Source organism: Nuphar pumila, chromosome 16 (genome assembly GCF_984573655.1).
Source record: "Nuphar pumila chromosome 16, dmNupPumi1.hap1.1, whole genome shotgun sequence".
NCBI lineage: Eukaryota > Viridiplantae > Streptophyta > Magnoliopsida > Nymphaeales > Nymphaeaceae > Nuphar > Nuphar pumila.
The window spans coordinates 4,619,221-4,631,288 of NC_143264.1; the positions used below are offsets into that span (position 1 = coordinate 4,619,221).

Here is a 12,068-nt window from a genome sequence, read left to right on the forward strand (position 1 = left end):
CTGCTTTGCTTTTGAAACATTAACTTCTTAGGATGAATTATCATATATACAAATTCACTTTTTGAGACCATTTTAAGATTACTAGCAATGATGGACTATTGAACTCATTAGCATAAACATCTATTTGGTTCAAGAAATATATGTCACTCCACTTTTGTTACTTCTTGGCCTCTTTGTCAATTTTTTTGTTTCTTTCATTCTTCTGCATTTTCTTTTGAGGTGTTTATTTAGAGGAGATGGCCTTTGTCCCTCTGCACTTTTGATTCTATTCTTGTTTATCTTGCCCCACTATCCAATAACCACCTCCTTAACTGCACTTCAAGGGTCCACTATCTTAGTTGTTCATTCGATTTCTTTTGTGAGACCCATTGGCCACATTTGGATCCAACTTTTCTGCTGTTAGTTTGCTGCGTGGATAGGTCACTGGATTTTGTGTTATTGTTGGTTGCATGCTTCTGTGTAGTTGAAGAATGTAATTCGTGAAATGTTAATAAAGAAAAAGTTATTTTTCTTTTTTGGTCCCTGGGGAAATCAGTTTTGAAATCGTTTAAGGTTAAAGTTTTAGAAGCAAACAATATGGGATGTTGGGGAATTTGGATTTTTGAGAATTGTTTTGAAGATTTGGAATGTGATCTAGGTATGTCGTGTTGCTGTCTGTCTGTCTGTTTCTGCTGTTGTGATACTTATTCGTGTCTGTGATGACAATTCCAAAGGCTTGTTTCTCAAAACATTCGCAGTGGCCGCCTAAGAGCTTTCGCCTTTGCCAGGCTTGAGAGCTCGTGCTGCTAATCCTTCCTTGGATGTCTGAGACTGTAGCTGTAAAATTTTTTACTCCTCCGGCTCTAGGTGTTGTATGCAATCATCATAGCTAATAGTTCCAATAGTTTTCTATTTCATGATCTTTTGAAGTTAGATACTTCCCAAGTTGATTGGTTATCATGCTGCGTTCATATGGTGTCTGTGGTGCCTGTTTTCTTTTCTTTTCTTCTTTTTTTTCAGAAGTGTTTAATTGATTATAGTTTTGTTGTTTAACCGTAATTTTCTATTTTGGTATATCTTATTACTCATCAATATGCTCGACTTTTGACTGCCATGTTATCACGATATGAGTTTGCTGCTAGATAGTTTACTGGATTTTGTGATATTGTGGGTTGCAAGTTTCTGTGCAGCTGAAGAATGTAATTTGTGAAATTGTTTTAAATTCATTGTTTTTGTGGGGTAAATTAAGTTTCAAATCGTTTAAGTGGTTAAACTTTTGGTACAAGCAATATGGGATGTTGGGGGATTGGGATTTTTGACAACTCCAGTGAAGATTTGGAATGTGATCGAGGTTTGATGGTGTTTGTGTAGCTGTGTTTGTTTCTGCTGTAGTGGTACTTATTCCTGTCTGTGATGACAATTCCAATGGCTTGTTTCTCAAAACATTCGCAGTGGCCGCCTAAGAGCTTTCGCCTTCGCCAGGCTTGAGAGCTGGTGCTGCTAATTCTTCCTTGGATGTCTGAGACTGGCTGTAAAAATTTTTACTCCGGCTCTAGGTGTTGTTTGGCCCGTTAATGGATGGAGCCGACCGGCCAGTTTCTATTGTATTATATATAATATGATGCAGTCACTTGAATATGCGAACTAATGTGTGAACCACAAATTTCTTGGATTTTTTTTAAAATTTAACTGTACGAATGTGATTTTTACATGCTTGGTTTTATAATAACCATATTGAGTCATCTGATTTTGATGCATAAATGAATTTTTTTTTAAGGTTTTAAGATCAATCTCTCATAATCTTCATGAATATTCAATCATTCTACCATCTTGTTTTTTCATCAAAAAATACACGTTGGTTCCTTGCAATTTTACCATGCTAATTACATCCACATGGTTGGATTTTCCAAAAACAGTGCTTGAAATGCTCATACTTTTAGTTCTCATATTTCAGTGACTCGTAATATATATATATATATATATATATATATATATATATATATATATATATATATATATATATATATATATATATATAGCTTGGGTCTGCCTGATGCCCAACGTCTTTGTGTTATAAATTCAAAAAAAAATGATGAAAATTTGTTTTTAAGGGTGAAGTTAGGTTTGTAGTTTTTGTGGTGAAATCACGCAGGGGTTGGGGGGGGGGTTGAAATCAGGTAGCCCTCAGGCCTGTGTTCTTCTGGTCATATATATGAGCTGTTGCAGGGTTCTGGTGCGTTGATTAGGTTGTGGATCTAAAGGCTGACAGGATATTCTCGTCGACTTCTGTGACCGTTCTAATAGTTCTCCAAACAGGGAGCTAATCAGGGCCCTCTCTTTTCGTAGCTTTGCATTTTGTTCTGAACCAACTTTGAAGTGGTTTATGTCTGTATGTATTATTTCCATTTGTATAAGCGGCAGAAATTACTGAAAGGAAATATTGTACTCTGTTGAATTCGTGAGAGAGAGAGAGCTGTAAAACCTGTTATGTGGAATGAGTAGAGGCCAAAATTATTGTGAAGTTCACACTTTTCAGGTTGCCTGATGCCCAAGCATGATAGTTCTGTCTATCCATCTTTCCAAAAATGGCCATCTGTGAGGGGCACCATAATGGAAGGGGTCTATCATTTTGTTTTTATATCCCCAATGTCAAGATAAGAAAAGAGGGGAAATGGGAACTATATGTTTTTGGATTTTCATAATTTTTGATGTTTTCTTAATATTCTGACCCGATGTGATGTATATGTTTGTTTGTATAGGAATCATTTCTTGGGTCATTTTGATTCCGAAGCATGAATAGGTTTTTATAAGGTTTAAAAAACCAAGAGTCCAATTTTTATAATTTTTGTGGTCTAAATACCATTTTTTCATCCAAAATGCATGCATGATGTAAGCTGCTATTTTTTAGTAAATCAATCATGTTGATCCATCTACAGGTCAGAATTTCCAAAAATAGATTAAAAAATATACCGGAAATCTATGTTTAGTAGGTTTCCATTTTTCAGAAAATGAGTAATTGATGGTTCAATGCAATTTTTATTAATCGTTTTTGCTAGTAGCTTAATGATAAGTAAAAAAAGGCAGTTTGTCAACAATGCATTTGTCAAGGGACTAATAATCAGTCTTTTCATGCCTTTATTAGGAAAAATCTTGGATAAAATAGACAAAAATTAAAATGTTTTATATCCTTGATCACCAAAGGGATCATCCGTTGGTATTTCATAGTGCCCAACTTTATCTTTGAAGAAACACTGTAGAGTTATCACATTACACTGAATAACCAAAGCAATGTCTTTTAGGCATTCTAATCCATCGTATCTGGATGCCGACTAATTTTTAAGATGAACTGCAGTGATTAACCTATGTGATCGGTACCCAACGGGGCTCTGCTTGTTTGGTAGGAGCAGCTAGTGCACGTCACCATGTGTTGGGACGTTGCAGGTTCAAAACCCATTGGTATAGTTGTATAACTGGTAGGGGGTCTGCATAACCCTAGCTTGTCTTTAAAAAAAAAAAACTATGTGATCAGCAGGTTTATAAGTCAAGTTGAATGCTCACGCTGTAATCCTGCTGGCACATGGCGGATGCCTTTGCTGAGGCACACAAGGCTGGGTGGTCATGTCCTCAACTTGGAGTTTTACCTCATAAGGAGTCTATCTCATTAAGTGACCTGGTTTTCGTCAAAAAAAGACAGCTTGATATAGACTTCAATGTGATCCATCCACAGACTATTATGAGACAAGCATCTTATTTTCAGAAATATCAAAATGCCAATGATATTACATGTATGTTACTATGTCACATAGGTGCGGGTGCGGTGATGCAGCTCTTTAAAAAAACTTGGGTGTGAGGGTGCGGGGAGGGTATATATATATATATATTAACAGTTTTAAGTTAACACTAATGAAATAAAAACAATTATCATATCATCAATTCATCATGCAATAAATCAAATTAATAATCTACAATTGCTATTCCTTATCAATAAAAAATAACACCACACTCCTGCAGAGGTGCATATATATATATATATATATATATATATATATATATATATATATATATATATATGTGTGTGTGCATTTATGTATTTATATATATAATATAAACAAAACTGAAATTCATTAGGGTTAAATGAATCTACTTTTGAATGGAAATGGACCTCAGTGTGGTTGACTTCACCTAACACAAAGGAAGCTGAGTTCAAGTGTCGCACCCGCATGGGTGCGGGTGTGGTGCCCTGTTAAAAGAGTCCGTGTTACGTAGGCCTGTTACTGTAAAAATGTAAAAGTTGATGTTTCTACATACTTTAAATTCTTAAAATCTTAATCCTTTTACAAATATACTTTTAATTTATGGTGAGATTTCTCTTACCAGGAAAATCCCAATACTAGGACTTGTGACTTCAATATCATGCCATCTGTTTGATCGAAACCCTAAAAGACTGAAACTGGGTAGATACAGGCCATCAGGCAACAAATTTCTATCGGACAGATTGGCTCATCAATGCAACTAACTGGAGGAGCTAACATGCCATCCAATCACGGCTCCAAAGGGGATTGGTGTAGTGGGGTGAGTCTTGGCCACTAAACGGGTGATCAAGGTTCGATTCTCATGGACAGGGATCTTAGCCTAGGAGTTTTACGCCAGCACGATGATTGGTAGGTATGGCAGGCCGAGCCAGCGTAATCAGGTTTTTGTGCTGGGTGTGATTTTTTCATATTATAAAATCAGAAAAAAACGCCATTCAATGGACGACAGCGATAGACCATGGCCATTTTGAGGACTCGATGCTTCAAGGGTGCGTACGATCATTTGTGCAACTTGGAAGATCTATGATGGTGTATACACAATTCAAAGTCTTGCTACTTCCACTCTCTTTTCAAGATTGTACACACTAAAAACCAGCAAACGTGAAACAAAATAACTCACCACCAAAATCCATATGAACACCACATACTTATTCCTCCAAAATATGTGCAAACTCCTCCCCTTTTAAACCATCTTCTCACCAGGAAGGTAGGACGGCTTCCCACTTTCCACCTGATTCTTCTTCTTGTGGAAAATACCACTCAAACTTGACAACATCTTCTTCTTCTTTAAGGTCGACGACCTCTCCATTTTCTGGCTGCTGTTCACCAGCTTTTCCTGCCAGCGAGCTTTCACTACTGCTGTGGTGGCTGGCCCTACATCTGAAACCCTGTTAACCTCATCCTCCTTTTGGTTCACTGGCGGTCGTGGAGGCAGTTCGACAGAAGCCCGCTTCTTCTGCTCGCGTTCCCGCCATCTCTTCAGCTCTCCTTCTACCGCCTTCTTTGCTGCTGCTGCCATCTCAGACTTCTTGAGAGCTTCCTCTGTTGCAGCCTCCATCTCTTTGATTTCCTTCCTGATTGATTCCAGCTTCTTCAGTGCCTCCTGCTCGCTTGCCCTAACGGCTTCCACTTGCGCCATGGCAGCAGATATCTTCATCCCAGCCAGTGTGTCAGCATCATTCATCTTCCTCGTCAAAGAATCATATTCCTCCTTGGATATCGTAATGTTGGCGCCGTGTTCTGACGATGATGCACGGGCAGCACTTGCCTTCTCAGATAATAACTTGATCTGATTGAGAGCATCGGCTTCAGCAGCCTTAGCTTCTTCGGCCTCCCTCAAAGCGACCCACAGTCTCTTCTCGGCATCTTCAAGAGCGGTTCTCGTAGCCTCCGCCTCCCTTTTCAGCTCTTGCGCTTCTTGCCTCATTTTATCTGCCTCCACCTTCGCCTCTTCCGACTCTGAAGACAGCTGCTTAAGAGCCAACACAAGTTCATCAGATGCACCTTTTACTTTTGCCTCCGTGGCAAGTGCCATGACAAGCTCAGCCTTGGCATTTTGAAGCTTGGCGTGCAGTTCTGCAGCAATATTCTCGGCTTCAGCCTCTTTTTCCTCCAATTCTTGGTGATCCTTCTTCACATTCTCAAGTTCCACCTTCAATGACTCCAGTAGATTTCTCTGAGATTCTTCTTCTTCTGCAACTTTGTGGAGAGTTCCCTTGGCTTCAGTTAGATCTGCAGTTATATTTGCCAACGAATTTAACGTCAATGCTTTCACTGAATCAAGCTGCTTCTGCACACTTCCAACTTCATTCATTTTCACTGTCAATTTGGCCTCAAGATCTTCAGCACTCTCAGCATGGACCTCCTTTCGTAATGCTTCGAGTTTCTTTTGCGTTTGTTGGACGGGTGGACTAGACTGGTTTTCCTCAAGGGATTTCACAATATCTGCGTGCTCCTGCAGGGCTTGCATGTGAGCATGCTTGACTTGGGTGAGGGAGGCATTAGCAGCAGTGATCTCCACAGTCAGTTCACGTGCACGCTCCGTGTTGGCTTGAATGGCTTGTGCTGCATCAGTCACCTGCTGAATTGCAGAAGCCTTGGCATCCATTGATGCAGAAAACTCTTGCCGCATCCTTCTCAGCTCTTGCTTGGCCCCATCAAGCTCTGTCATGGCACTTGAATAGCGTTCCCTTGTTTTGCCCAATTCGGTTTGCCATGAAGTTTCATTGCTTATTGGTTGGCCGGAAGTTGCAGCTTCAAGTTCCTTGGCTTGAACCCTGGATGCTTCAGTCGCCTTAATAGCAGATTCCATAGACTCATTTATGCTATTTAGCTTTTGAGTCAGATCATTGACAGTTTTCCTTGCCTTCTCAAGTTCATCCAGGGCTTGGGCTTTTGTTGTCTCTGCATTCCGTAGCTGTTCCTTGTATTTGTTCAGTTCCTTCTGAGCCAAGTGAAGCTGTGTATCCTTTGCAACTCTTTTCTGCTCACAAATACCACAAAGAGGTTTATGACCGTCAGTAAACCTTTTTTGGTGGGCAACCAAGATTTGTAATCATCAAAATTTACATGTAAATAGCAACTTTACAATTTAGAAATGATCTGGTAAGAACTGCCGATAAGGTTCTTGAGAGTTCCCATTTTGTATGGTATGTAACATGAAGGAGTTTTTTCAAATAAGATAAGATCACAATCAGGTACATTTACAATTGGCAAATCCTTATCATTCTAATTCCATCTAGATACACGAGGTTTGCAGCCAAGAATCAGACAGCCGTATGCAAAAAGCCTCGACCAATTAGACCCAAGGTAGTTTATCCAGACAAGGAAGCTACTCGACTGAAGCTCCCTGTGTAGAGTGAGTGAGTTGAAGTGCTTCGTGTGTGTAGATTTTACAGGATTCTCATCGTTATACAAATCAAATAACTATTCTGTGAAATCTATTGTAGTGTGTCAACTCTCAATATCTTCATCAAGATTAACAGAACTTCAATTAAGTCTCAAGCATACAAGGTCAGTTTCATTGTTAGGATTAAAAAACAATTACAGTTATACAAATCAAATAGGTCAAACATAATAAATTAATCAAGGAATACCTCAAGATAAGGTGGCTTGGGCTTCTTCACAATGAGTTTCTCTGCAGATAATGCGCCTTCACCAAACAAGGTAACAGCAGCTTTAACAGATTCAAAGGGTGCACTGGTGTCAATCTCCCCGACCTCTGCTTTTGCAGAATCATTCACGCTTTGACGTGCTTTAACAACCATCATACTTTTGAGTTTTGACTATAAAAAGCAACAAGACTCTGCAAACATAATTAACATACGAGAATAAAACAACAGAACCAAGAAGAACAAAAGGAACACCAAAAGAATGCAGAAGAACAAACAGTGAATCAAGGGCAAATGATGAGCTAAAATATTTAAAATCACAAAAGATAATATTAAATTTTGAATTTGAAAATATATTAAATTGGAAAGTAACATCCCTCGTCAAAGAATTTTTTCTCGTATCGTTTTGTGACTTTTGTCAACTTGAAACCATATGGGTTTAATAATGTAACAAAGCAGGCCCTGGCGTATGAGTCCCTGACTGATTGGACTCAGCACACAGTATCAGTTGATCCCTCCCCACTTGACCAAGGCACTTTGTTCTCTGCTTTCAACATTATTATAATGTATGTCTACTCATTTTCACCAGATTCGAAAATTTGTGTGACAGAGCACACAACCCAGATCTAATTCAAGTAACCATTCTAAGGCTGCTGTTAAATTACAATTCCTCAACCCTAAAGCACAACAGGGAAACAGGGAAAATAAAATGAATTACACTAGTGATTGAATTTAAGGAGGCCAAAACATTGAAATCATGAGAAATGTAAGTAAATACCCATATTAACTAGCATGATTTCTGCAAATTATAAAAGAAGACCAATTATGACAGCTAAAAGTTGAATGTATCATACTTTTTTGACCCAAAGAGATCTTGAGAACATGTCGACTTGAGTTTGCATCTCTTCCTACATTTTCTTGGTGGCACAGGGATACTCCAATGCACTCACTAGTCATGTCCCCTTATGCTATACTATCCCTAGAGGGACCACAGAAAATAGCACGTCCTCGGTCCTTTTAGTCAAGTTCATGTGACAGCATTTTCTTATTCTTTCTAAAGCTTCTGGTACATGTCTGAAATGTTTCTCATTTATATAAATTTCCATCAAGTCTCATTGGTTTCACCTTAGGGAAGGGAAAACTAGAGTATAGTAGATCGTGGACATCTTGAAAAATCCCCCACTATCACCCAAAGAGTTGGTCTTTTGCAGTTTTTGAGAAACAAAAAGGGAAATCTGAAGTTATGGGAAAAAAAGGAAATCCAAAATCCCTTCTGGTGAAAAGGTAATTAAGGATTTTCTGTTAGTGTAATGTCATTACACATTCCTCTCTTCTACAAAATCAAAATCTACCCTATACCCTCCAAAAGTTCCACTCACAAATAACCTAAATCACATCGTGATGACATGTAAGTCTCAGAATTCCATTGAACCTACTGATCATTATTGTTTCCCATGAGACAATTGGGGTTTGGAATTGAATGTTACAGACATGCATTTCTATCATTTCCTTGTCATTCCAAATAATGGCATAGATAAATTCTTCAAAAGTTTGCAAGCACAGTATGGGAGGATCATTTGTCTTCTTATCATTTAGTTAGTTATAGATTTCCCTTTCTCAGTGATAAGGCTTTTCTTGAAAGCGTTGACATGTCAGGCAGGAGACCATCCAGATTTTGTAAGGAACTCTTAGAGTTTGGGCGGAGAAAATGAGGAGCGTATTATGGTAAGCCACACACAAACACACACCATTGTAAGGAGTAACGAGTATGAGATATATATAACTTTTACATGAGGTTCATCCTAGAAAATACATAGGCATCTCTTGCAATGGGAATGCTGCAGCCTCTAGTGGAGCGTGTGAGGGGGACATATTTCAAATTTTCAACAAACACCCTCAATTCCATGTTGATCGTGATTTTAATCAATCGGGTATTTCACTTGTACTCCTCCTAAGAAAAATTCGTTTCCTGGATAAATTTCAAGCAAGCGGTACGTTGATGCCCCACTCATCCAGAAAATTAGGATAAGTTGAGACTTTCATTTTACACTACTGTGTAACGACCAAGCTTCTCCACAAGTGAGCGCACCGCTAAAGAGTCACGCGAAAGAGCGCGAAAATGCTCTTCACTAAAAAAGGTTAATCTGACACCTAACCAGGCGGCAGAGCCTGAAAAGACTCGGAATTGAGGACCCGAAACTAGCTCGACTCGGCCTATTAGTCCTTGGGAATGACTCAATCGATACGTTTACCGACTCGGCTATGCTTCAACCTTCGTTGTCTTCACAAACCATGATTAGCAGAGCCAGGGTGGACATGGAGGAAGACGAACGTAACTTTAACCGGTCAACCCCTGGCCGGACAACACGATGCATCGAGATGCACCGTGTTTCCCAAAAAGACCACGGAGAAATGAGCAAATCGACATGCGAAAATTGCTATCTTTGCTAAGAAATAGGGAAGGAAAAACAGAGAAAATCCAAAAAAAAAATCTCCATTAACATCAACTACGTTCCATAATGATGAACAACAACGAAAGCTAACGATCGAATGTTCAAGAACATCCAAAAAAATCAAACAAGAACCGTATCTTACCTGAAAACGACGGAAAATCGAGCCTGAAAACGCCGTCCGCTATCTTAAAAAATCCTTCCTTTCCCCTCCGTTCACCCGTTTCGATCATCGCCCATGGCGACCGTCAAAAACCACCAGAAACCAAGAGGAGGACGAAGATCGGTTGATCCTCACACGATCCGCCGTAAATCAGCTCGATCGCCTCCCTCCAACTCTTCCGGCGCCTCGGAAGCCTTCCTCTGAGCGAGCTCCCCGAAGCGATGGGGGAAGGAAACGGAAACGGAGAGGCGTCGCGATAATCGGGATTTCCGTTCGGTTTCTGGCTGAGCGGGAGGCTTCCGGACACGGGACAGCGGTTTCCCGGCAGCGGTTTCCGTACGCGCGATTGGCGGTATTGTTATATATATATACAGAGAGAGAGAGAGAGAGAGTTTGAAAGTTTGAAAGCAGTTTTAGGGCTCCTTATATTTGTTTCTCGGCCTTCCTACTTTTCCACCGTCCGAAAAATGTCCCACCCAGAGAGGAAGACAACGAATGGCCTAGAGGCGAATTTTCACCCTTTGAATTTCCAAATATTACGATTGAGCCATTACGTACATACTGAAGCCAAAAAGTTTTGAATTCAACAAAACAAAAGAGAAAAGTCGGAGTTTCCAAGGGGCACGTTTGAAAGCAAGAAAATTCTAACACGACGAAAACAATTTGCCTAACTAGTTTGGACAACTTTTCTAAATGATTTTTTTTTTTTTACTTTGTGTAGTGTGAGAAAAACAAAATAAAAAATGTGAAAAAAAATACAAGGTTATCAGTATATGTCGAAACACTTCGTATCGGCAAAATTTCTATACACTGCAGACTTGAACCGGATGTTTTTTAATAAATGTAAAAAATACCAAAAAAATATTTTTTTAATATTATTTTTAAATCATTTTAATGGTTTTAACAAGTGTCATGCTATGATTGATACATAATATTTATTATTATTTTTTAGCCGATACAGAACAATCCAGCTGAGTATTAGTATCGGCTGATACAAACGATTCAGGGCCGATACCGATACTGACAACATTGAAAAATGAGAGAGAGAGAGAGCTTGAAATGGTGGTGGGTGAGAAGAAGATGAGAATGAAGAACTTGTTGTGGCCGCTTATGAGATGAGATGTGTTGTGAGTGAATGGTCGTCCTAATCAAAAAGAATTTTTATATGAAAATTTTTCTTTACTCTCGGGTACAAGAATTTTTTTCTATAAAAAATCTCACTTTTTGAATGAAGTTTGAAAGCAAAAAAAAATCACCTATGAGAAGTTTTGATAGAATAACTTTTCTAAATGAAAATTGTTTACTTGTTTGTGTAACATGAGAAAAACAGAATGAAAATGTGAGAAAAATGAGAGGGTTGGGGGTTGATCAACCCTCTCTACCGTGTGTGTGTATATATATATATATATATATATATATATATATATATATATATATATATATATATATATATAGAGAGAGAGAGAGAGAGAGAGAGAGAGAGAGAGGATGGACCACACCCAAAAGGGAGAGAAAGAGTGAGTGGTGGTGGGTTGGAAGAAGATGAAGATAGAAGAAGCTCTTGTTGTGGCAACTCATGGGATGAGATGAGATCTATTGCGGGTGAATGGTAGACCTAATCAAAAAGAATTTTTGATAAAAAAATTGAGTGTAGGATTTTTGTTTTTATAAAAAATGAAACTTTTTAAAAAAACTTTTTTTTTCCAAATTTTTCTCATTTGGAATGGTTGGAAAAGTTGTCATATTTTCTTTCCTACTTACATTTTTTATCATTTTTTCACTTTCAAACTTGCTCTTAAAAAAACTTCTTTCAAAAAAAAAAAAATCATTTGAAATGATTGAAAAGCTTACCATTTTTTCTTTTCTACTTGCATTTTTCTTACCATTTTCTTGCTTTCAAATGTGCCTACGTATGAAAGTGAGAAATGATTTTATAAGGAAGAAAATTTTACATGCAAGAAATTTTCTCTCGTTTCAAACCAAGGAGAAAGGCAAACATTTTACTTTTCCAACCCCCATTTTTTCTTATTATCTTTCACTTTCAAATGTTTTG

General features: G+C 38.4%; 1 protein-coding gene and 2 non-coding genes across 4 annotated transcripts; 2 read left to right on the forward strand and 1 right to left on the reverse strand.

The window, feature by feature from the left end:
• The first annotated feature begins 690 nt into the window (after positions 1-690).
• Positions 691-812, forward strand: LOC149812739 (small nucleolar RNA SNORD14). Its single transcript, XR_016428431.1, has one exon. It is a non-coding gene; the product is annotated as a small nucleolar RNA SNORD14 (small nucleolar RNA).
• A 572-nt stretch (positions 813-1,384) lies between these two features.
• LOC149812740 (small nucleolar RNA SNORD14) lies at positions 1,385-1,506 on the forward strand. The gene has a single exon (XR_016428395.1). It is a non-coding gene; the product is annotated as a small nucleolar RNA SNORD14 (small nucleolar RNA).
• Positions 1,507-4,770: 3,264 nt separating this feature from the next.
• LOC149812741 (weak chloroplast movement under blue light protein (DUF827)) lies at positions 4,771-10,477 on the reverse strand. Of its 2 annotated transcripts, none has more exons than XM_089992367.1 (3): positions 9,998-10,477; positions 7,388-7,596; positions 4,771-6,774 (listed from the first exon to the last, which is right to left on the reverse strand). In XM_089992367.1, the coding sequence occupies exons 2-3, from the start codon at positions 7,559-7,561 to the stop codon at positions 4,975-4,977; spliced, it is 1,974 nt and encodes a 657-aa protein (XP_089848493.1). In that variant the 5' UTR covers positions 7,562-7,596; positions 9,998-10,477; the 3' UTR covers positions 4,771-4,974. The 2 variants fall into 2 exon arrangements, with proteins under 2 accessions (XP_089848493.1, XP_089848494.1); XM_089992368.1 differs by having other exon boundaries at positions 7,388-7,576; positions 9,998-10,360.
• Between the last annotated feature and the right edge of the window lie 1,591 nt (positions 10,478-12,068).